Genomic DNA, 24981 nt, shown 5'->3' on the forward strand with positions numbered 1-24981 from the left:
TGGTTAGGGAAGCAGACTTCCAAAGAGCTGACCACAGCCCTTTTCTTCATGTTTTCATTGAGATTCACTTCTGTCTTCAACCTGGATGCAGGGTGGGGCACAGCGGAAGTGGGGGGGGATGACACAAGGCCCCATGATAGGATGCAAACACAATGTAATGTCTTTTTCTTTGTTCAGGTTATTACTCTGGGACTGTGACGATCGAAGCTACAGTTACTACGTTGAGGTTTCCACCAATCAGCAGCAGTGGACCATGGTGGCTGACAGAACAAAAGTGTCCTGCAAGTAAGTAGCATCCTTTCAATGCAGGGGCAGCCCTCTGTGAGCTCAGAGGCTTCTGAGAATGATGAGGTGAAGTGCATTCCCATGATCCTTTGTTTCCGTTTTGACTATTAAGAATTTAAATGAGATTTACTTGCCGTGCCTAAATAAGCTTTACTTGTGAACTGAACTTGGAAATGACTGACATGTCCAAACAGGGAAGTAAGAGTTTCCTGTGCAGTCCTCCCTCTGACCTCCAAGCCCCACTCTACCCTTTTAGGGGTTTTTTACTCCTTAATAGAATTTGACTTCACTGATTACTGTGGGCTCTGTCTTACTCTTTACCTTGTACTGGTCTTCATACCAAATCTTACCTCATCTAGTACCTAAACTAAGCAAGGCAAGCCATGAGCCTTAGGCTCTTCACAGGCCTCTGGCATTGGGTCTCTATTGAGCTTATCTGACTGTGGGAACACCTAGAAAGAAGAATTCTGTGAGTTCTGACCATCTTTAGCCATGATACATGAAGAGAACTTGGTGTCTTCTGGGGGAAAGTTTCTTCTGGGAGACAGAGCACAACAAAGCTGAGACTTCATCTTTAAAAATCAAATTACAATCCTATATTAGTCAGATTTCCGTCTCCATGACACAGCACTGAGAAACAGGTTACTCAGAAGGAAGGCTTAATGGCTCGTGTTTCAGAGGTTCCTGCCCATGACCGTGAGCTTTCCAAGTGGCCTCTGGAGCTGGAGGGAAGGAGGCGCAGGAACCCCGGTGTCACCTTCCAGGTCACCTCTGGTTACCTCACTTTCTTTCACTAGGTTCTGCCATCACCTCCCAGTACCACCACAGGCTGGTGACCAAACAAATCTTCACGCATGGGCCTTTGAGGGACATTTTACATCCCCGGCCTGTCATCTAAGCTCACCCTTACAAAGTATGCAACAGAGTGGTTTTCAGGACATTCACAGAATTGTGCAGCCATCGTTAGCTGATGTTCTGCAGCAGTTTTATTACCCCCCCATAAACCTATGTTCCTCCAGCTGCTCCAGTATCTAGTAATTGCTTCCTGACTCTGGATTTGCAAAATATGGGAGGCCTCTGTAAGTGGAATCATGTGCTGTATGACCTTTTATCCTCAGTTTCTTCTCCTTGGTGTGTTTTCCTGTTCATCCTGCAGATGAACTGTATCAGATATGAAGATTCTTTTGTCTGGGTGAATAATATTCTAGTGTGTGACCTTATTTTCTTTAGTTGTTCATCCTCACAGATATTTGAATTGTTTTTTTCTCTTTAGCTTTAATGAATAAGGCTGCTTTACATATTCCTGTACAGGAGAGTGTGTGAACATAATGTTTAAGTGGTCTTGGGTGTATACCTAAGAGTAAAATTACTGCGTGGTATTTTTTTAAAGATTTATTTGTTTATTATGTACACAGTATTCTGCATGTATGCCTGCAGGCCAGAAGAGGGCACCAGATCTCATTACAGATGGTTGTGAGCTACCATGTGGTTGCTGGGAATTGAACTCAGGACCTCTGGAAGAGCAAGCAGCGCTCTTAACCACTGAGCCATCTCTCCAGCCCCTGCATGGTATTTCTTAAGGGCATGAGTATGACTTGATGACAGTGTGTTTGACCCAGTGTTTACCATCAGCAGCACTACTGTTAGAGTGACTGGATTTAACTTTTTGAAGAACAGCTGAGCCATTTTGCATGGCCTTCAGCAGCATGTGAGGGATCAGTCTCTCATTCTTGCTAGTGTTGTCATCTGTGAGCCACAGTCAATCCCAGGGCAGTGAAGCAGGCCCCATTGAGGCTTTGGTTTGTAGTTCTCGTGGCTGATGCTGCTGAGTGGTTTTTTTTTGTTTTGTTTTGTTTTGTTTTTTTGCACTTATTTGGCTATAATTTCTTTTCTAATGTCTGTCTCTTTGGTTGATTGGTTGGTTGCCAGAATTCTGCTAGGTAGTTGCTCTTACTGCGCTGTGCCCCTGGTCCATGCTTTGTTAATGCCGTTGATGGCAGTACGTTAGATTCAGTGTTCACACCATCAGTACTACTATTAGAATAGTTGCCACACGGACTGTTTTATGGTGAAGTTCACACTCAGGGCTATAACAAATAAGCTTCAGTGTTTAACCAGCTTCATGCAACAGTATGATTAACAGTCTACATGAGTGCTCCTGCTTGTTACATGGCTTCTGCTTGTGGGTTCATCATTGTTTGGAGGCTCACCAGGGTCTTCTGCATGTAGCAGATACAGGTCATGGAAGCAGAAGGAGAAGTTATAACTGGTTCTAAGAAGCCCTGGCTTGCACAGTGTGCATTCCTGCTATTCACATACCACTGGGGACAAAAACCAGCCTTTCTGCTCTAGTGTGCCTGGACTACTCACTTCTTAGGGAGACATGAATCTTGTGAGCACCTTGGCCACGGTGCAGGAAAACAAGTTATTATTTGCTAACTAGTATTCCAACACTTTCATACATTGTATCTCATTGTCTGAATATAGGGTGCTTAGTGGGATAGTGTCCTCATTTTATAAAAGAATTGTGTGGAGAGAAGAAGTATCTTTCCCAAGGAGCAGAGGTCAAATTTTAATCCAGGACTCTTTGCCACTTAGCCCCGCTTACAATACCCAGGTATTACTGAAGAACACTAAACCACCCTGGGAGGAGAAGCATGAAGGAGGGGGGATCTTGGTCCCAAGCTGCTGGAACCCTTTACAAACAATGACATGCCTCTAGACGCCATGAGCCGCCTGCTGCATCCTCTCTCCAGAGCCAGCTGTTGAGCACAGCTCACCATCTTTGGCATTATTGACAGCCCCTCTGTCATTTGTACTTCTCTTTGTAAACCTCCATCCAGGGAGCTCCATAAGCCTTCAACAAGAGCACAGTCAACTCTGCACAGATGCCGGTCCTCGTGCTTTGTATTTAGCTCACTGGGGTTTTGTGACTGAGAAACGCCTCTGTGTACAGATTTTCTCAATGTCTTGCTTGGCCATCAACATCTTATTGGTTTGTTGCCATTAATTGATGAACTTAAATAATTGACAAGATTTCCACTTCGATGATAGCACTCGGGTTTTCCGGTAGCATTTTACATATTAATAAGCTGTGGATGATTCATCAGAACAAAAGAGAAGGGAAAGGAAGGCAAGATTCTGTCGACTCCATTGGAATCAGTGGTAATGATTTTATATTTGTAGATGTTGTCTCACCCCCACCTTTAATGTAGTCCTTAAGGAGATGTGCAAACAGTTCTCTTTACTTACGTGCTTCAGAGCAGATGTCAAGAGAAGGTTCTTTTAGCTTCTAGAGCTGAGCTTGTTCTTACTGAGAGGTAGCATGTGTAGGGCGGTCGGGTACACAGAGACCTTAGCCCTTGTATGTCTGGCCCTGCTCTTGCTTGCTTTCAAGATTAAGGATCCTTCTTATTGTAAATAATCATGCTTTGATATTGATAGTTTTGAAAAAACTTGTCTGTACTCTTGTTCTTCTCATGTTCTAACTGTTAGCCCTCAGACCTTACATTCAAATTGTGGTTCTCTTCCTCCGCTCTCCTCTAGATTGTTGAACCCTAATCTTTTTTGGAATGCAAGCAGCACGTAGGACATTAAACAATACAGGGAGATGTAAGCGGAGAGCAAAACATGACCTTCGCATCTTCCTGCCCATTCCTCAGAGGTTGCACCTTTGACTTGCTGTAGGGTTTTTGTTTTCGTTTCCTGACGACTTCCATACTATCAGCAGCATCTTATTCCTTATTTATTTGCCAGCTTTCTTAACTTCCTACTCATGTCTGGGTTATGTTTTCTGTTTAGTTCTACTTTAATGTAGCTTTAAACATAAACAATATACCTGACTTCTACTTTCTGGCCCACCTTTTAAGGACGGAACCTCTTGACTTCCCACTATGTTAATGGATAAATGGATGTCCTGTGTTCTACTCTGACTTTCCTACTTCTCATTTTTGTCTTTCTTTTCTTTTTCCTCCTTCTATCAGCTCTTCGACCGCATTAATATTGTAAAGGTTTGTGATGCTTATTTTGCTATAACTTGGAGATAAACTTTCTGTGTGGCCACAAAGACCCTGAAAAGGAAACCCCTGAGAAGTCATCGTGATGTTCTGGTTATAGAAACACTGTCCACACAGTATCTAGTCACTGCTCAATGTGGGAAACACCACACTGCGCCTCTCAGCTTATGGCCTCCTGAGAAGAACTGTGTGCCGGGTTCCAAGCAGATGGATGGGGCTTTCTGGGAGTGCTCAGAATGGTTCCACTGCTAAGGAACCATTAGCAGCTTTTTGTTGCCCATGGTTCCTAATCAGATAGTTTTGCTATTACCAAAGCTTCTGAAGCTTGCTGTTGACTCATTGGTTAATTCTGGGCAAATGCGTCCTAACCTACTCAGAGCTGTGACTTAAGATTTCTTTTCTTTCCCATCTAGGTTGGCTTCTCTTCTTCTTTTTCCTTCTATTTGTTCTTTTTTCTTCCTTCCTCCCTTTTTCCTTTCCTCCCTTTCTTCCTTCCTTCTTTCTTTTTCTTTCACTCCTTCCTTCCTTTCTTTCTTTTCTTTTTCTTTTTTTTGTAGAGCATGGTAAAGGGTTAACAAAATCCTTTCTCTGTGAGTCAGATATTGACCTTGGACCCAGTTCCTCCCTTTCTTGATCCATTGTCCCCAAACCTCACAGAAGTGGAATATTAGCTATGCTGTTAAGCGGTATTGCTTATGATAAAAATTATCCCTGGCTCATAAATAGCCTCTGGCGTAGGAGGCTCTAGGTATGCATTTAGAAGCTCCAGCTGGGACTCCTAGGAGCAATGACTTTGTAACTGGACATGCCCTATTATTCTGGGACAGAGCTCATGGCTGTGGCCAGGGAAATTGCTTTGTATTTGGAGTGTGAGGCTTACCACCGAGGGTCTCCACCTTCCTGTTACTGAGTAACACTCACTACATATTACATGCAGGAGACACAGTTGTGTACACTGCTACAAGGAAGAAACACCAGTGCTGTCCTAGTGGTTGGTTGCTTTTCCATTCTCTCTCATAGGTCACCCTGAAGCCTAGTATACTTGTTTGGTCTTTTGAGTTCACGTAATTTTGAACACGTAATTAAGATTGTTATGCCCAGTCCATGAGGACCCCAAAAGACTACCAGGGAGACAAACTCACCAAAATGCAAAGGCAAGGTTTATTGTGTGTACAATACAGGCTGGCAGGGACCTCGTCAATGCAACTAGTGCAACAGCAGCAAGAGGGGGTACCCCGCCCTTCTAGAGGGCATTATTTAAAGGCAAAAGCCAGAAAAGTTATATTAGCAGGGTGTGTGCTGGCAGGTGATCCTATATACAAGGTTGGAACATTAGGAATTTCCTATGGAAGGTCTCTTCCTGGGTAGTGCCTGGGTAGTTTCAGTTTGTGGTCTTTATGGAACCAGATATTGCCTCAGGGTAAACTATTGAGACTCAGACCTCTATTGAACTTGTCATGACTGGATCCTACAAAGATCTTTGATAGATATTGTATAAAGTAAGCCTTGTAGATTAATTTTTTTCAGAAAAGATATGCCAAATTCAGATAATAAGAATTTTTACATGTCTGCATCATAGTTTGACATGGGATTGGATTCCTCCAGGAATTTCCTTCCTGTTATAAACTTCAGCTTTTCAGGGGCTGCAGAGGTGGCTCAGAGGCTAAGAGCTCTGTCTGTTCTTCCAGAGGTCCTGAGTTCAATTCTCAGCAACCCCATGTGGCTCACATTCATCTGTATCGAGATCTGGTGCCCTCTTCTGGTGTGCAGACAGAACACTGTGTGCATAGTAAATAAATAAATCTTACAAAGAAAAATTCAGCCTTTCAGAACCTTGGACTTCCTGCCACTTAGATTCAAATGCTGCTGAAGCAGAATCTACTGCTGGCCCAATTCTTGTTTCTTGTCAAATCTTATCTTCCCCTTTGGAGGCTTTTAGGAGTGTCTCTTCATCCTTGAGGTGCTGTCGATTCACAGTGCTTTGGCTAAACTGGCCGTCCATCCTGCGCAGGTGGCTTTCTCTCGGAAATCTATCCAGTTCACAGTGTATGACAGAAGAGTATGTCATCGCCATTCTGTGAAAATTCCTTGCAGTCTTGCATTTGGCTGCATTTCCTCTTCCAGTTTGCATCACCTTTGTTAATGCATTCCCTTGGTTGCTGCATTTGCTTGTTCTTTTTGTTTTTTGACTTTTAATTACAATTATTTTGGGGTTATACATGCCTGTGAAGGTCAGAGGGCAACTTACAGGAAGGAGTCCATGAGGGGAACCCACCATGTAGGTCTGGGAGATCCAACTCAGGTCCTCAGACTTGCCAGCAGATGCCTTTACCTGCCGAGACATCTCACTGACCTTGTTTGTTTGATGTGGGCTCTCACTAGGCAGGTAGCCCTGGCTGAATTGGAACTTAACTGTGTAGACCAGGCTGCCCTTAAATTTGTGATAATACTCCTGCCTCTTGAATGCTAGCTAGTATGACAGATGTGAGCCACCATGCCTGGTTTCTCTTTGTAGTTTGAAACCATATTAGAGGCTTTCAGAAATAGAGAAAAGCAAAAATGTATGTAGTGTGTGCCATCTTTTATCTTAAGTCCCCCAAGTGATCCTGCCTGACTCCCTTAGGGTCAGCCATTGGTAGTTCAGTGCCTTGAGTTGCTTTCTGTGTTTTTCTCTGCCTAACTTGTCCTTTCTCTCTTCCCACCCCCCAATCCACTCCTCCTCCCGTCCTATTCAGAAAAGGGCAGGCCTCCTTTGGATGTCAACAAAATACGGTATATCAGGTTGTGGTAGGACTAGGTTCTTCCCCTTGTATTAAGGCTGGACAAGACAGCCCAGTATGAAGAATAGGTTCCCAAAAGCCAGCCAAAGAATTAGTAACAGCCCCTGCTCCCACTGTTAGTAGTCCCTCAAGTGGGCCAGATAATATGTAGAGGGCCTGGGTTGGTCCCATGCAAGCTCCCTGGCTGTCGGTTCAGTCTCTGTGAGCTGCAATGAGCCCAGGTTGGTTGGTTTTGTGGGTTTTCTTGTGATGTCCTTGACCCCTCTGGCTTGTACAATCCTTCCTCCCTCTCTTCAGCAGGATTCTCCAAACTCGGCCTAATGATTGGCTGAGGGTCTCTGCATCTGTTTCCGTCAGTTACTGGATAAGAAGCCTCTCTGATTATAGTTGGGGTAGGCACCAATCTATGAGTATAGCAGAATATTGTTAGGCATCGTTATGTTGACACTTTCCCCCTCTCTGGTCATGTTTGGTTCTATCTTAGGTCTCTAGGCTATCCAGCCTCTGGGTCCTAGTGCTCTACGCAGTGTCAGGGCTTCCTCTTAGTCATGGGTCTCAGGCTGGACCATGGCCAACTCCCATGGTTGGCCACCCCCAAAATCTCTGTGCCACCTTTACTCCAGCACATCCCATAGGCAAGACAGAGTATAAGTCAAAGGTTATGTGGCTGGGTTGGTGTCCCAGTTCCTCCTCTGGAAGTCTCCTCTGGTCATTGTTAGGATTGTGCTGGCCTTTTCCTGTCACCTGGCAGGATGAATCCAGACAGTACCCTGTCCCTTTAAGAGATAAGCTCCACCCACTCCCAATCTCTCTTGAGGCAAGCTCCTGTCTAGGCCCCTCTTTTCTCCCTGCTGTTCTGAAGAGACAGCTCTCTCCTCTCTCTGTCTCTGTCTGTGTGTCTGTCTATATCTCTCCCTTCCTTCCCACTACCCTCCCAATACCCTCTTCCTAAATAAAACTCCAAACTCTCCAAGCTCTCTTAGCATGGCATATTCTGTTTCCCCTATCCACAGTGGAACCTGCCAGGGTCACATGCACTGTATCTTACAGCCACAGGAGACGGCCTGTCCAGGCTATATATCCACTATTGCTAGGAGTCTGAGCTGGGGGTCATCCTTGCAGATTCCTAGTTTTCCTTGCACTACCTCACCCCAAAATTTACCCCCTTTCCAGTCATCTCTTTCAGTACTCTCCCCGAACCCCCCCCACCTGATTCCCCATCCACCCCTAGTCCACCCACAAAATCTCTTCTATTTCCCCTTCCCAGGGAGATCTGAGTCCCTTCCTTGTGCCCTCCTTGTTACCTAGCCAATTTTCACATATTTCATGGAAAAAATATTTTTAGAAAAAGCTGCATTTGAGGAAGCTTTTTTCTTGCTGCAGACATAATACTCCATAGTGTGTGCCCTTGCCTGCATTTGCATAACCTGGGCTGGCAAAGCACCTGTTTCTTCCCTATCAGCATGAAGTCAAGCCAGTAAGTGTTGTGTGGAACTCTATTCCAGCAGCTTCATGAGTACTTGACATCAAGGGCCCAAGCAGAACCTGCCAGCCTCCCAACTGAGGCAGGCTTGAGGCTACAGTTTTTTCAGCACTCTGCTATGAAATCTACTGCCATGACTTCCTTTAACAAGAAGGGGCCTGCTTGTTGGGGTTTATATCCTGCCCAGTTCCCCACAGCTGGCAAGCCCCAAAGAAAATCACACAGAGATCTCCATAAGTTATAAAATTGATTGGCCCATTAGCTCAGGCTACTTATTAGCTCTTGTAGCTTATATTAACCCATTGTTCTTATCTATGTTAGCCACATGACTTGGTACCTTTCTCAGCTGGGCAGCTCACATCTTGCTTCTTTGGTGATCTGGGCAGAACTGCAGAGGGAGCTTTCTGCTTCCCAGAATACTCCTGTTCTCATCGCCCTGCCTCTATTTCCTGTCTGGTTGACCCACCTATACTTCCTGCCTGGCCAATCAGCATTTATTTAAAACATGATTGACAGAATACAGACAGTTCTTCTGTATCAACTTCCCCAGGAAGTGTCTCACAGTCCCAGAGTCTGGGAAGACCTGCCTGGGGCTCCCCTGGCCTGCTCCTGCTCTCCACACGATGACATCCCCATCTGAGGAGCTCTGTGCCCTAGCTTCATGTCAGGCACTCAAGACCCTAGGAAGCACATGTCTGTCTGTCCTGGGCTGTTTCTCTAACTGTTGTTTACTCTCTGGGAATCTGAGAAAGAACAAGTACTTCCCTGAGGGCAAGAGGACATTTTAGGGTGGAGAGTTTCAGGCACAGAGCCTCTTTGAGAGTGTGGTAAGGAGGAAAAACAGCTCATTTAGACCTAGTGACTGGCTTTGCCTTAGCTTTTCTCCGTATCTCCGTCCCATTAGTGGTGACAAAGCTAAGAAAGCAATTTCCCCACCTATTTTATCTCTTAGCCAGAATTCAGCAGATCAAAAGCCTTGAGTTAGTTCTAGGAAGTCATGGCTAGCCATGCTCATTGTCACAAACATGCCAAAAGGCAAGTCTTTTCTTTGATATTATGTTTGAATGTCTTGCCTGCATGTACACCACATATGTGCCCAGCTCCCTCAGAGATCGAATCCTTGGAACTAGAGCTACTACTGGAGGTTGCGAGCTACTGTGTGGGTACTAGGAATCGAACCCAGGTTCTCCACAAGAGCCAAACATGCTCTCTACCACTGACCATGTTGTTAGCGCAGCAAGTGGGATTAGATGAGGGTGATATCTTCACTGTTGCTGCTGCTGGGGAGAAGTCCTAGTGAGTGGCAGGCTCAGTTTTCAGGGAAGGGCTGTGTCTAAGACTCTGCTGCAAATCCAGGTTCCTCCCTCCTCTCGTCCCTGCAGGTTTGCACTAGTGAGCATGTTTACTCTTTCCTTCTGGACGCATGAGCCAATTAATGGGTACTGGTTGTGTAATTGTCACTTTCAAACAGCTGGATGAAGAGTTTATTTTTCTCTCTTCATACTTAATTCTGTTTTTCTTTTTTCACACTTTGACAATAATGAAAAAGCCAGCCATGTTCTTTCCTTTATTTTTTAAAGGGCAAACTCTGTTGTTAATTTTTGTCAAGACTTTAAAAACTTCAACAATAAAGAAACACATCCTTGTAAGAGGAATATACCACCCCACCCCACCCTCCCCCTGTCTCCAGCAGAATTCAGATAGAACACACAGACCTAGTCATAACGGGGCAGACCCTGAGTGTCAAGCTTGTCTGTGGAGGGGCCTGTGTGCCACGTCAGACTCAGAGGTGCTTCTAAGTGAAGAAAGACCTTGAGTGAATGTCTTAGTATCTGAAACATTAACAGGCAATTAGTTGGCCATACCTGTGTTTTTAAAGAGGACTTTTTACATAAAGTTTTTGTGTAAAACTTTATCCATACGGTAGAAGACATATGGGAACCAGTTGTGGGCTGTGTCTGGGAGTCGCCGAGCACTAACTTCGGAGTATCTGTGGGTTGAAGATGAGAACCCTCCCTACTCAGAACCTTTGACAGCTGAAGGAAACGGTCTTGGGTAGCAGCCGAGAATCTCCGTGCTCTCATTCTTGTCTTCCTTGCTTAGCCACAGAGCTCCATTATTCTGTGAAGATAAAACCTTTCTTCGTGTGGTCTTAGTTTAAAAAAAAAAAAAAGAGCCATACCTTAATGACACTTTCTTCCTGAGCTGTGTGAGCACACTTAGAGTACACATGATCAGACAGACTTTTTTTGTCATGGAATAGCTTTCATATAAATACTGTATTTCAAATGACAAAAATGAATAGAGGTCACACTAGTCCAGCTGCCATCATTTCCCCTGTTGACTCTACCCAGTATGAGGAGCAGATTGACTCCCTGCCTAGGAGCCTTTGTTCTCTGAACCAGAAGCACAGTCCCCCACAGCTGGGATCCCTCTGTTGGCTCTCCCTGCCCCTCTAGCCTCCCACCTCACTTCCCACTCTCTCAGCCCCCATTTCTAGCTTCCCTTCAGTTCCTGTCACACAGTGCTCAGTCCTAGCGCAGACGCCTTGTACTTGTTGTTGGAGCCCATGGAGCCCACACTGCTGCTTTCTGACTAGTTCATAGCTGTTACATAGCCAAGACTCTCCGTTTCAAGAAAAATCTGGCTCCCCACCATTGGATGACTGAGAGGAGCGGTCTCATAGCATTTATTTGCTGTTGCTCTCCACTAGACAAGCTTCAGAGAGCAGAGGTCTGGATTCTCTCCTCGCTCTTTTACCCTTTGGAGTCTAGCCATGACCTCGCTCACAGAGGGCCCATGTTTACTGGACCAAGTGCCTATGTGTGTAAGCACCATCACTGTCTCCAGTGTGTGTGCACTAGGTGTGTAACCATCACTGTCTCCAGGGTGCTTGCACTAGATGTGTAAGCACCATCACTGTCTCCAGGGTGCTCACTAGGTGTGTAAGCACCATCACTGTCTCCAGGGTGCTCACTAGGTGTGTAAGCACCATCACTGTCTCCAGGGTGCTCACTAGATGTGTAAGCACCATCACTGTCTCCAGGGTGCTCACTAGGTGTGTAAGCACCATCACTGTCTCCAAGGTGCTTACACTAGGTGTGTAAGCACCATCACTGTCTCCAGGGTGCTCACTAGGTGTGTAAGCACCATCACCGTCTCCAGGGTGCTCACTAGATGTGTAAGCACCATCACCGTCTCCAGGTTGCTCACTAGGTGTGTAAGCACCATCACCGTCTCCAGGGTGCTCACACTAGATGTGTAAGCACCATCACCGTCTCCAGGGTGCTCAAACTAAGTGTGTAAGCACCATCACTGTCTTCAGGGTGCTCACACTAAGTGTGTAAGCACCATCACTGTCTCCAGGATGTGCACACTAAGTGTGTAACCACCATCACTGTCTCCAGCATGTGCAGCTAGCTGCATTTGTATAGCAGTCCTCTCTGGACACGCTTTAGGTGTCACTCAGTTTCATCAGAAAGTCTGCGCGTTCCAGTTCAGATGCTGACACATGCTGAACTTGTGCGAGAGGGTAAGAGTGGCCTTGATGGGTCGTTTTTGTAGATTTGGGTATATCTTCCCAACTTGTCTTCCCTTGTCCATTTGCCATCTTTGATTTGGTGACAACCCATTCCCCAGACTTTATTTCATTGCTGCCAGAGGTTCAGTATTCTCTGCTCCCCACATCTGTTCATTGTCCCTCAGTTTATGACTTGGATCCCCAGTAACAGTGTTGTCACTAGAGGTTGGTTACGGGCTGGGAGTCCATTACTTCTTTCTTTCGCTACTGTTGGGAAAGGAACGTTCTTTATGGAAGGCCGAGTGCTTTTAGAACATCTGCCAGCTGTGCCCCTTTTACTTCAGAAATGGATTGAATTTAAAAGCCCAACTTTGTCAAGTCAATAGGTTCCGGTGGTTTCTCTGAATTTTCAAAGTAATAGGTTAAAAAAAAATTTTTTTTGAGAACACTGACCTTGAACTCTACAGAGGGACTCAAAACCACTCACAAGATACTTATGTGCCTCTTCCTGCAAGGAGAATCTGACTGTCAGAGTGGACCTGGCTCTGAGGTCCTGGCCCACAGCACTGGCTGGGTATGCTCCATCTCCTTGGCCTTCTGTAGACACTGCTCAGTGTAGGGCTTGCCTCGCAGCCCTGGAGCAAGCTGAGCACAGTAATGCTTGTCACAGATGTACATTCTAGCCATGGTCTCTGAAACATGGAAGGAGAGACCCATGCATTGCCCTCAGCAAAGGCAGAGAAAGGGAGAGAACACCTTTTAGAGTGACTTGCCTCAGTTTCCAGATGATACCCTGGAAGTCATGACCCAGTCTCTAAGTCCCAGTGAAGTTTTCTTGGTGATCACATTTTGATTAAAACTGGTTTAGGCCTGGCCTCGAGTGTAAAGGGACTTCTGTTTTCTTCCTAGGTTTAAGAAAAAGGGTGGCGGGGGTGACTTCGGGTTCAGTACAGAGTGTACAGAGTCAACTTTTGTGTCTGAGGATCGCTCTTTCTTAACTCTCTTAGTCTCTTGGCGTCACCTCTTCCTCCTGTCATTTCCATTGGCCCCTCAACCTCACACTGCTCCCACCGGCTTCTTGCCCTGCCCTGTAGCTCCCCACACTGTGCCCTTGTCTTGAGTACTGTTGTCTTTTCCTTTGCTTGCTCTCCACAGTTGGCCTTTTGTTTATTTCTTTAACACCCTTTCCTCCAGTGTTTCTCTACCATGGCTTCTGTCCTGCATACCTCCATGCCTCTTTCTCGGGGTGTCTTTTAGTAGGCCCTGGTAGAGTCCCTCTGTCCTGTTTATTTCTTGCTGTTCCAGGGACTGTAACCCTGGTTCTGAGTCATTACTACTCTTAATTTCTTTGTCCCCTGTAGAGCAGCTTCAGCTGTTTGCTGGGGATAGTCACAGACTGTACCTAGTGTATCCTTTTTCTCCTCATTGTTGACAGAGGTTTCTGTCCTGCCCAGTCCCCCAGTCATTCAGTCCCAAGTAAACACACAGAGATCTACATTAATTATAAGCTGATTGGCCTATTAACTAAGGCTTCTTATTAACTAATTCTTAGACCTTACAGTAACCCATAATTCTTGTCTGTGTCAGTCACCTGGCTTGGTATCTTTCATCAGCAAGACAGTCCCATTTGCATCCTCTACATCTGGGCAACGACTGCAGACTGAATCTTTCCTCTTCCCAGAATTCTCCTGTTCTCGTCGCCCTGCCTCTACTTCCTGCCTGGTTGCCCCACCTATAGTTCCTGCCTGGCTACTTGCCAATCAGCATTTTATTAAAGTACCAGTGAAGATACAAACATTGGCCCACAGCCCCTCATGACCAGCTCTTGTCTGTTTTCAAATGTTCTTGTGACTACTGAAACGTGTGGTCAGACCTCACGTGTTATTTCCCTATTGCTCAGATCCCACCCGCTTCCTGCCCCTCACTGCTGCCCTGCCCTCCTCCAAGCCTTGTAGTCTGCTTTAGCTCAACCATCTTTATTTCCTCCAGCTACCTTCAAGTTTCTCCCCAGTTCCTCCTAAGACCCCACCCAGTTCCTCCTGACCTTATCCTTGGGTACTTTTTCATACAATTTGATAATAATGTTATATATTCTTAGGTCTGTATCCCAGAAGGGAAGGAGGGAGAAAGATAGATAGGGAGGAAATGATGCTGTAAAGTCCTGGCCGTTTTTCACTGTAAGCTGTCATTGTTACCCTGAAGTACAGGCCGGCTTGTTCCACGGAAGCCTCCATTGCTTTATAATCACATGCACAGCCAAACGAACTTTCATTTAGTCTCATGTTTGCTGAATAATTTGCATAGGAGGCAATGCTGCAAAACCAGGAGAAATCCTCAAGAGAGCAGGAGCCATTTTAAAGGTCATACTCATGTCACCCCTTTCTCTGTAAAACAACAACAGAAAGGACCCAGTGTACAAGCATCGGAAATTGCTTCAAGAGCCTTTGAAGTCTTAGTCCAGGCCTCCCCCGTGCAAATGGGAATTTGAGGTGGAGAACTCAGTGCTTTCCCAACTTCGTGCCTAATGGCAGGGTACAGCTCAGAACCCGTGTGTCCTGGGTCCGAGTCCTTGTCCTTAGAAAATTGTAACACCATGGTTGGTTGTTTGTTTGGGGTGAGTTTTGGGTTTTGGTGTTTTGTTGTTGTTGTTGTTTGAGACAGGGTTTCTCTGTGTAGCCCTAGCTATCCTAGAACTCACTCTATAGACCAGGCTGGCCTCGAACTCAGAGATCCACCTGCCTCTATCTCGCAAGTGCCTGGATAACACCATGGCTTTTTAAACAGATACAGTACTGCTGTGAGGATCTAGACAGTCAGAGCGTAGCATGAGCCAGGGGCGTTCTCTGTGAGGATACAGAGACAGTCAGAGTGTAACTTGAGCCAGGGGCATTCTCTGGAAATACACACTTGTCGACTAACCCCTGCCCTGGTCCACATTACAGCTGGGAGAACCAGTGATTTCACAACCAATGGTCCTGTGAACTCAGATTTTAAAACATATGGAGATATTACTCAGAAATGACTGACTTCCAGAGTTGGAACAAAGGCCACAGACTACAGAGGAATCCACCTATATTTTTATATGATTTCCTATCTGTAATCACTATTACCTTCCACAGAATGTTAATTTGTACAGCCTAATGGCTGTATCATAATTCATTTTTTAAAATTGTGTTTTTAAAGTACAGCTCCTACACCATATTCAAATCCGGATCACCCAGGGGTTCATTATCCACATATGAACAGCATATTAGCTCTGTTTTTCTTACTTTTTCTTCCTGTTACCTATTTTTAAAAAATCATTACACTGTTCATTAGGCCATTTATTAAACTATTTCCTTCCACCGTGTGGGGCTTGCATGTGTGTTTTTCCTTTTGTTTTAAGCCAAGACCCATAAAGCATATTTCCCCCACAATTGACATTTTCTTTTCATGATCCCTTGAAATGGAGTATAAGTGAATTCCAGCACAGTGTTGTAAATTATGCGCTAAGTATCAGTAATAAACATTTCTTACAAAGTTTAGAGTGTAGTTTCGGGGTGGTGATCATCTGGAATTGCAGACATTTGCCAGCTGCTGTGGGGTAAGGGAGGGGGGCTTTCTCTTCCCAGACATTGTTTTCCTCTCTTTTACCCAAATTTATATAACAACACAGAGCCCATATCACAATCATAAGCAGAATAAAAGAATGTTTGTGCCTTAGTAACATGGCTTGGCAACCTGGACCTGCTGAATGGCCATCTTGTTTTTCCTTTCTCCTCCAGACAGCGTCACACATTAAAATTGTCCCAGAGAACCCGTGTCTCCCTTGCTACAGAGGCCACCTTAATAGGTGTTGCCTGCCATCTCTGGTGCTCAGAGCCTCAGGGTGAATCTCTGCTTCAGCCCTGGAGCAGCGCTGCCTGGCTCTGCCAGGCTAGAGTAGCTGGCTGTGTTTCTCTGAGAGCTGCTAGTCTTCCGACTGTGTGACCTGTCCCCTAGGGTGCCCTGAGAGTGTGGGAAGAAAGGCCCTGGACGCCTTCTTCACTGTCTCACATTTCTTAATCTTCTGAACACGTTGGGTTTTTTTTGTTTGTTTGTTTCTGACTGAAGATCCAGTCTTGTGCAAACCTGCTGTTGAAGTCATGGATTTAAACCATCAGGACTCAGGTTCATGCCCTCCCAGCACCAGTAAGTAGCCCCTGTTTCTGAAGCCTCTGCCTGTTGTCAGCAAGGCTGCTGGCAGGCTAACTGGGAGCCCCACTGCATCACCAGAGACCCCATGACATCAAGCAGTAGTCGGGCTCTTGGGTGAGGAAAAGCAGCCACAATTACAGAGGCACTGTGGACTCATAGTCCGATTTCAGATTTATAACTTCATGTCACAGTGGTATGATACTCCAGCATTAATATTAATTAACTATAAATGTCTGAGGAGATGGGGACTAGAGGACAGCCCTCTTCGCATCTGGGAAGAGAACTGCAGCTTCCTTCTGATGCCACTTCCTGACAGACAGTATAGTTCAGCTGACACCGAATCCTTCCCGGCTTGGAACCCCAGTCTGTGAGGCATGGGGCCCGGGTTAACTCAAAAATCTGACGCTGATTCGCTAACTTGGCAGACATATTCTGAGCCATTGCTTTAGGCCAGGCTGAGCTGGCACCCACCCTGTGGGCTCACTGTGTAAGCACACTCCTGGGTGCAGGACCCTGCCAGAATTAGATGCTGTGATCCAGGCATAATTGGAGGATTTGTGAAATCGGACACCCTGAGGTAGGCCACATGTCCAGTTAAGTCTTGAGGGGTAAAGCACATGCTTAACCAGGAAGTGTGCTGTACAGGCAGGTGGGACTGGCCTGGACAGATAAATACAAAACACTGTGGCTCCTGCAGCCTGCTAGGGGGAGTCCACGTATGCCTTTGAGCACTGTTATCCGAGGTGGCCGGACTGCAGCTTGCACTCTGCCCTTTGGCTTCCTTGTTGTTCTGTTCTTCCATGTTGCTCAGCCATGGGGAGGCTTGGTAAAGAATGATGGTGTTGGATTACTCTCCGGTCCACCATCCCAGCTGTCCTCTCTGTGATTAGTACAACAGTCTGTTTGCAGGGAGCACTTGGACTCTATAAACTGTAACCCTGTGCCTCGTAAGATGTCATTTTCCACTTTGCTTAAAAACGGGGCATTCTGCTTGGCTTTACTTACAGCCCAAATGTGGGCATTTTCCCTTTACACCAACATGATATAGTTTCAGAGGCATATTTTCCTCACAAAGAGATTGATAAGTTAGCGTTCCAAGTTTGTCCAAAGTCTGCAATGGTTACTCTTGTCCTGAACTGTCAAAGGCGAATAAAACGGTTCTAAAATAGCCGTATGTAATTAAACGACGCTGTGCATCCTTGAGCTGGCTTCCACTATTGCCTGGCTTTCTCTCAAGGGATTAGTGTATCTTGAAGCCAGCTCAATAGCTTGGATCATAAAACTGCCAAGCCTCAAGTTATTGTTCTAAGTTTCCTATAAGAGAAGTATAAAGGGAGTTTGTCCTAGTGACTCAGCGCCCTTCCTGAGAGAGGAAGAGTCTCTTCATGCCATGCGCTTTTCTCACCCACGTTACGTGTTTTCCAGAATGGATGGGGTGTTTGCACTGATTTTTAATCTTCTTAGTCATCAGAAAATACATTTAAAAAATAAATAGACAAAAACTTTACACTGTAACCTTTCTCACCTCTGTGTCAACTTCCCTTAATGACCTCAGAACCGTAAGACTACACACATCTTTCTTTAATAATTTAAGCTTGCTCTCACCATGCTGCCTGCTTCTTCTCTTTCTGGGGTAGAGCTACATTATTTAGCCCTGCATTTCCTTCTGTAGGTCCCTTGATGGTTCTACCTGAACAGGACCAGCAGATGGTGGTTTTGTGGTATCAGAGGCCTTGTGGGGCCCTGTGATGGGAGCCCTGGTGTTTCTGTGCTCCCTGGGCACTGCTCTCTGACAGAACCTTCCTGCAGACCTTCGTCCTGGCACTTCCTTTATGACTTGCTAAAACCAGAGAACAGCTGCAATAATATTAAGAAGGTGTAAGCTGACGGCCTTTCTGGCACAGACAGTCATATTTGTTCATTAGAAGAACAAATTAATAAAAGTTAATGCCCTCTCTACTGGGAGAGCCTTGAAGAAAAGAGAAGACAGACCACTGCCTGATGTGTTGGCTAATTTTGCTGGGGTAACATACATAAACAGCCTAGAGAAGAAAGGGTTTCTGGTTTCTGGTCCCAGGGGAATAGAATCCATCATGGCCAGGACACAGGGGACAGAAGCTAGCTAGCAACCCTTCACCTGATACAGGAAACTAAGAGAGACCCAAGAGTAGAATGAAGCTATAGATCCTGAAAATGCCTTCCCAGTAACGGACTTTCTCCAGCAAGGCTGCACCTCCTAACAGTTTCATAGCCTCCCCAAACAGCCCTGCCAACTGGAGACCAAGTGTTCAAATATGTGAGCCCATGGGGGCCACCACACTTATAGACATCATCACAGCAGAGTCCCATCTACTGCCCCCACTAGAGTAGACTGGAGTCGAAGTGACTGCTGCTGGTGCCCAGTGGAATTACAAGGCAGAGGAGGAGGGTGGCAGCATGAATGTGGGGCCAGGAGAAAGTATGAGGAGAGAAGACAGATTTCATGTTTCCTGTCATACATGGAATCTAGCTTTAAGCATACATAGAGAGCTGGATAGCGTGGAAGCAGAAGAGAGTCAGAGAGGAAGACGACGACCAGCATTATTAGGGGGAGGAGGGAAAAGGGAGGCGAGCAGAGGGTGAATATAAGCAGAGTACAGCAATACATGTGAATAAAAATGGCATAATGAAACTCCTTTATTTTGCATGCTAACTAAAAATAATAATTAGTTAAAAATAAAAATAACCCATTAAAAAGAAAAAAGTATACAAATCACAGGATAAATGAGTAGATTTACAAAAAACTAAAAACAGTAAAGCAGATTATGCCTCTGCAGGGTTCAGCTGCTAAGCAGTGAGGTAGGACAGGTGCCCCATGCACCCGTGATTGCACCCAGCGTTTGCAGGACTTCAGGGACATACTTGTCATCCACCTGGCCATTCATCTCAGAAGCCCTTTGTTTCCTAAATCCAAATGTGGACATACCATCTTGTAACTAGGGACTTTAGGGAGTGCTGCTTGCTTCCTCCAGCCGTGTCTTCCATTGCAATCCCCCTCTGCATGGAAGAGTGACTCCGCCCTGTGCCACAGATGCTCTGACCCAGGTGGAGCACAGTTTTAATCAGATGTCCATAGAGCAGCTCATCTGCTACCCAAATCCCAAGAGTCCTGGTGTTATCGGTAGCCACATTTTCACTTGCTTTCTGAATTTTGATTTCTAGCCCAGCCTGTTGTCTTGTGGATTTGTGTAGATCATTTGAATAACATTTGAGATTTCGTGTGTGTGTGTGTGTGTGTGTGTGGTTTTTTGTTTTTTGTTTGGTTTGAGTTTTTTGAGGCAGAGAATCACTATGTAACCCTGGCAATCCTGAAACACTTTGTAAACCAGGCTGGCCTTTAACTCACATAGATCCACCTGCCTCTGCTTCCTGGGTGCTAGGATTAAAGGTGTGTGCCACCATGCCCGGCTCCAGTTCTTTTCTTTAAAAAAAAAATTATTTTTATTTTTTTACTTTGTATGTATGGGTATTTTACCTGCATGTATATCTGTGTACCATTTGAGTCTGGTGTCCATGGAGGCCAGAAGAGGGCATCAGATCCCCTGAAACTGGAGTTACAGTTGGGAGCTGCGCTGTGGCTGCTAGGAATTGAACGTGCATCCTCTAGAAGAGCAGCTCGTGCTCACAACTGCTGAGCCATCTCTCCAATCCCAGTTTTGTTTTGTTTTTATATTTTTGCTTGTTTTGTGTATGTGTGTGACTGTCTGGGTGATTCTGCTCACATGTGTGTGCAGATATGCATGCCTGTACACATTTGTAGGCTAGAAAACGGCATCAGATCCCTGGAGTGACAGATGTTTGGGGTGTGCCTGGCTTGTTATGTAGGTGCTGAGATCCAAATTTGGGTTCTCATGCCTGCAGCCAGCTTTCTTGGCTGCTGCTGATCATCTGCCTTGCCTCAAGATCGCCACGGAGAGTCCCATATACTGTGCTTAGCAAATGGAGCCAGTTCGAGCGAGGGTCTGGGTTTCAGGCTTATGGGTGGTTTTTCAAGTCGTTAGGAACTATGTCAGCATTCTTTAGAAACAGCTAAGTCATGTGGTTTGTTAATAGCACTGCAGAGGGAAAGTAAGGGGATATCCTGGGACACTTGTAATTCTAGAGAGGACCAAAGGGACTGAGGAGTGCCCCGCACCCCAGCAGCTGGGGGATGGTGGAGTGCCTGATGTCACTGCTCCCTGCATGAGACTCAGGTTCCTGGCTGATGTCTTGTCACATGCAGCAGTATTCCCCAAATGATAGCCTGTCCTTTGTGCCCCTGCCAGCCCCTGCGTGCCCACACCTCAGATGTCTGTGGACAGCTGTGCTTTGGCGTCAGTGGTTTGCTGTGCCGCTGTTCCTGTGCACACAGGCCTCCAGACACCCAGAGATTCACAGCACTGGAAGGGCTGACGTGCGAGGCAGACAGATGCACACTTATGAAAGCCTTGGGTAAAGCAGTGCGCACTGGCTCTGGGTATCTGTGTGACTGTTTCTGTGCCTGATGTCTCCTATGATGGTTTCCATATGTGTGGGTGTCTGAGGTCCAGGACTATTTGCTGCAAACATGAGCATGTCAGCCTCATTTCTGTCACTGGCCTTCTGTGTTAACCCTTAAAGCGTGGTGTGCTCAGCAGGTACTCAGCAGTGTGCTGAGAGCCATGTGGTCTCCATCTCCGACCTCAGCTGGAAGAGCAGGGCCACAGTTACAGTAGCCTGCACTTGCTTTCAGCTGCACTCTGCCCCCACCCCCAGGCTACTGACCTTCTTTTAGGATACCGTTTTTTGCCCACAGGCGAATTCGGTGCCTACCAGCAGACACAGCTGATGGAAACCTGTAACTGTCCACCCGGTCCACTTTACAGAGTACCTACTATTAGGTCAGCTGTGCCAGACAAATCCTGACCACCAAATTAAAGAGCCTGTGGAAGGGAGCTGAGGTTTGTAGCTGGGTTTTGACAATAATGAAGTCCAGGCTTCCCTCAGGAACAGAGCTGTGTGAGCCCCATGTGGCTGCAGAGTTTACTATACGTCTCCTGTATGCAGGATACCTTAAAGGACTTAGTATCTGCCCAGGGGCCGTACAGGCCACTTGGTAAAGCACAGCACATGTGTGTGCACGCCTGTGTCAAACTTGTGCTCGGTGTGCGAACTTCTGCCTTGGCCTTTCTGCTGGTGACTCTGCATGTGGAATCATTTCTGCTGTCTTGCCACATGAAGGAGAGGGTGAAAATGCAGAAGCCACATACCAAGAGGAGACCAGCAGTACTCTGCCACAGACTGGCCAAGTGTCTCTAGGCAGGATCTACTATCCCTGCTCCTCTGTCTGCACATCTGTAAAAGGCCATTCCTAAAATACGGCTTGATGCCAAGTTCTGAGGGCTGTTTTTATGAAAGAGTGAATTTTATTGTTTGCTCACAATAAAAGTGTGTAATAGTTACATAACGCAGAAGGTAGGATGGATTTACCTCTGAAGTTTCTCCAAAGCCCTGATATAATACTATGGCTGCACAAATATACAGATATACGTTCCACATGTGTGTCTGTGTGAGCATTAAACACTTCTGTATGAGAGAGAACATACTCCTTTCTCTAATTATCCCCTTGTGTATACCTGGGCCCAGGCAGCAACAGGATCCTGACAGCTCCACCTCCATAGTAAAATTGCAACCCCAAAACAAAAGGACAAACTAAACTATATTAAACCTTGCCTCCTGGCAATGACTGAAATTGAGAGTCAACTAGAACAGCAGGTACCAGGGCCAAAGCACAAGGTCAGAAGAGCTTGTGTAGGGAGGTCAGGAAGGTCACCTTGGCCTTCTGAAATCACAAGTGCAGCCTCCTGACTTGGGGCTGTCTCCTAATGAAATATTAACGTTCTGTAGGTGTTGGGCGTGCATTGAAAAACGTCCTAGCATGTATATTTTTAGCCAGGACACAGTGGTATCAGTTAAAATAATTAGCCCCAGCCTATAATCTCAAAGCCTTATCTCTCCTCTTGCTTTTTTAGAAGGCAGATGTTTTAAAACTGATTTGAAAATCAAATTTGCCCTTCAGTGATTTCATTTGGAAGAAACAGAGAAGTAAACATTATAAAGAAGGCTTCTGGGCACATTATGCATGCAAATGTGGCAGCCAATCCTTCTCCAGAAGAGGTGGGTGACTGCTCTGGACGGGAGGGAGGGTGAGTTGTTTAAATGCATACAAAGGTCACCAACCCTCAGATTATGTTCCTCTGTCACCGGGTAGCAGCTCATGCTTCATGTTAAACTCCATCTGCCAAAAGGACACAGATAAAGGCTCTGGCAGTGAAGGCAATGAAGGCGGTGAAGGCGGTGCTGCGGCTGCCACAGGTTCAGCCTTCCTTGGGCCCTGTCTTAGCCCAGCCCTGTGTGGAGTGCAGCAGGCAGGCGTGAGGAGGTCCACTTTCCCATCACCCCACTGCTCGAGTCAGAAATTATATCCGTGTTGTGAAGAATCTCCCTGATAGATAGTTGGCTGGACTCTCTTTAAGGATCAGTCAGGGACTGTCTGTTCAACCGAGAACCATAGTGCTCCCTCCACCCCCAGGATGGAGTGTATTGGCTGAAATAAATGTCATGAAAATAAATGAACAAATAAGCCGAGGAATGAATGAGTGAGTGTTTAAACTTTGGATATTATTTTACCTTTTTATGGGATTACAACAGAGACTCTGCCACACTAGTAGTAAAGTAGTAAAAGTTATTGCTGTGGTTGAGTGACAAAGGGGATCTGTCCTTACCCAGACCAAAGTCTCGCTCACTGTTCTGAAGAGCGTGATCGGAGTCATTCTTCAGTTCTGGATAGGAGAGCTGTGTCACCAAGGACACTGGTTGCCCTGCCTGAAACTCGGATTACAAGCTCAGTAGGGCAGCCCCCTGCTTGGGCAGCTTCCAGGAGGCAATGGAACTTCCCAGGCTGGCGCAGCAGTGAAGCTTCTCAGGGAGGGCTTGCTGGAGAGGGCCAGCCGGCCTGGGCTTCAAGAGGTGGCCTGGCCTCTTCACGTGGTATTAACCCATAGTCTATGGAGACTTGTTTCAAAAGGTCTTGTTAAAAGAGGTGTAGCCTGGAACCTCCAGGGAAGAGCTTCATGCAGCGTTACAATTCTTGTGCATGTTTTTCTGTTTTCTGTTTGGGGATCTTCACGAGCTTCCTGAGGCACATGGTAGGAACTTCAGTGGGCTATTCTGGGTGGAGCCTGTGTCCCAGGCTGCGTACATGAGACAGTTCACCTCTGGTTAGAGCCACTGCATCTGACTTCAGAGCAGCTCTGACTATGTCTAGCTAAAGCTATGTGTGTGTCTAACCATTGTCATTGATTAGAAAAGGGCCTGCCTTAAGCAAGTGTTTGAGCTCCTGCTAAAAGTGAGCAGTCAGCCACCACATTCATGCTTGTGCTGTGTTCAGGCTTGGGTTGAGAATGCGCTAAACTGGACTCTCAGATGCTGGAAAGTGGAGCTGGAGGGGGAGAAGGAGGCCTGCGAAACACTGCCTCTAGACATGGCATGGCTATTGCACCCAGAGCCCACAGCGGCAATGGCTTTCCTGCATGAGACCAGCCTAAGACTGGGTCCGTCAGCACACTGCGTGGATGGGGAGGGGTCAGACAAGTAGCGGTTGCTGCAGTCATGGTCTGCAGTGGTGTAGCCTCTGGTAAGTTACCTCTGCTCACGGGAACAGCAGCTGCCACCTCACGCAGGCAAGTTTGATTGAATTCATTTGACCTAAAAGGGGAAAAAAAGGGACACGAAACTCAGAGGGAGTCTTATTGGTAAGAAGGGACTCAGTGTGGGGTGATGAGAGACGATAACGGCCAGGAATATGAGCAAAGCACGTTATATGTGACATTGTGAATGACCAGCTAGATGATTTTTACATTTTTAAAAATACAGCCTTTCAGGAAAGAAAGGGACAGAGGGGGCTGATATTCACCTGCCTCCCCCAACCCCCATGCGGAAAACGCGGAGAAGAAAGCAGGCCAGCCTCTCTGTGCCTGCTCACAGCGTTAGTCATGATGGCCCCAGAGTGGTAACCGTTCAGGTGTCCCTGGATGAGAAGGGTAAAAAAACATGGTATGCCTATCACATACTCTGTGGCAATTAAATGGAATAAGGTACCCATGTACACGTCACCATAGATGACCCTGAAAGTGTTTTGCATGTGGTAAAACCCACTGTTAGGAAAGACCACTGACTGACTCCAACTCCGTGATCCCTGAACATGGAGTGTCCAGATGACCCTGCTGGTGGAAGAGAGGAGGGCGGATTCCCGGAGTGGGCTTGGGGAAGAATGCCTGTGACTGACCACTCGTGGTACGGAGTGTTTGTTGCCACAGTGTGAAGGTTAAACTTCTGGAAGTGATTGTGGGAATAGTAACAACTAAGCTAAATAGAAATAAAAAAAAGTACGTTTTCCAAGAGTGGGTTTCATTTTGTGTGAATTACAAATGAAGTTCTGACTTAGAATGGAGCATGCCCCAGGGCTGACACTACCCTTCAGAGACAGCCTGTGCCAGGGATCAGGACAACTCTGCATGGGAAGGCCGCATGTCTTCATTTTGCTGAGTGTGCTGGATGATAGCAGAGATCTGGTATAGGAAACACCCTGCCTGCCTGCCTGCCCTCCACTTAGTTCCCATGATTTCCCTCCTCCTTCTTCAGCACATTTCACTCCACACTTAA

The 24981-nt window shown here is 46.2% G+C and overlaps 1 protein-coding gene across 1 annotated transcript in view; it reads left to right on the forward strand.

The window, feature by feature from the left end:
- Positions 1–24981, forward strand: part of Btbd9 (BTB domain containing 9) — a 382244-nt gene that overhangs the window by 312281 nt on the left and 44982 nt on the right. Inside the window, exon 9 of the mRNA XM_085679848.2 lies at positions 178–285. Within this exon, the coding sequence (XP_085535974.1) occupies positions 178–285 (108 nt within the window). The remainder of the gene's footprint in view (positions 1–177; positions 286–24981) is intronic.

Source organism: Myodes glareolus, chromosome 18, assembly GCF_982192425.1.
Source record: "Myodes glareolus chromosome 18, mMyoGla1.1, whole genome shotgun sequence".
Classification (NCBI taxonomy): Eukaryota; Metazoa; Chordata; class Mammalia; order Rodentia; family Cricetidae; genus Myodes; species Myodes glareolus.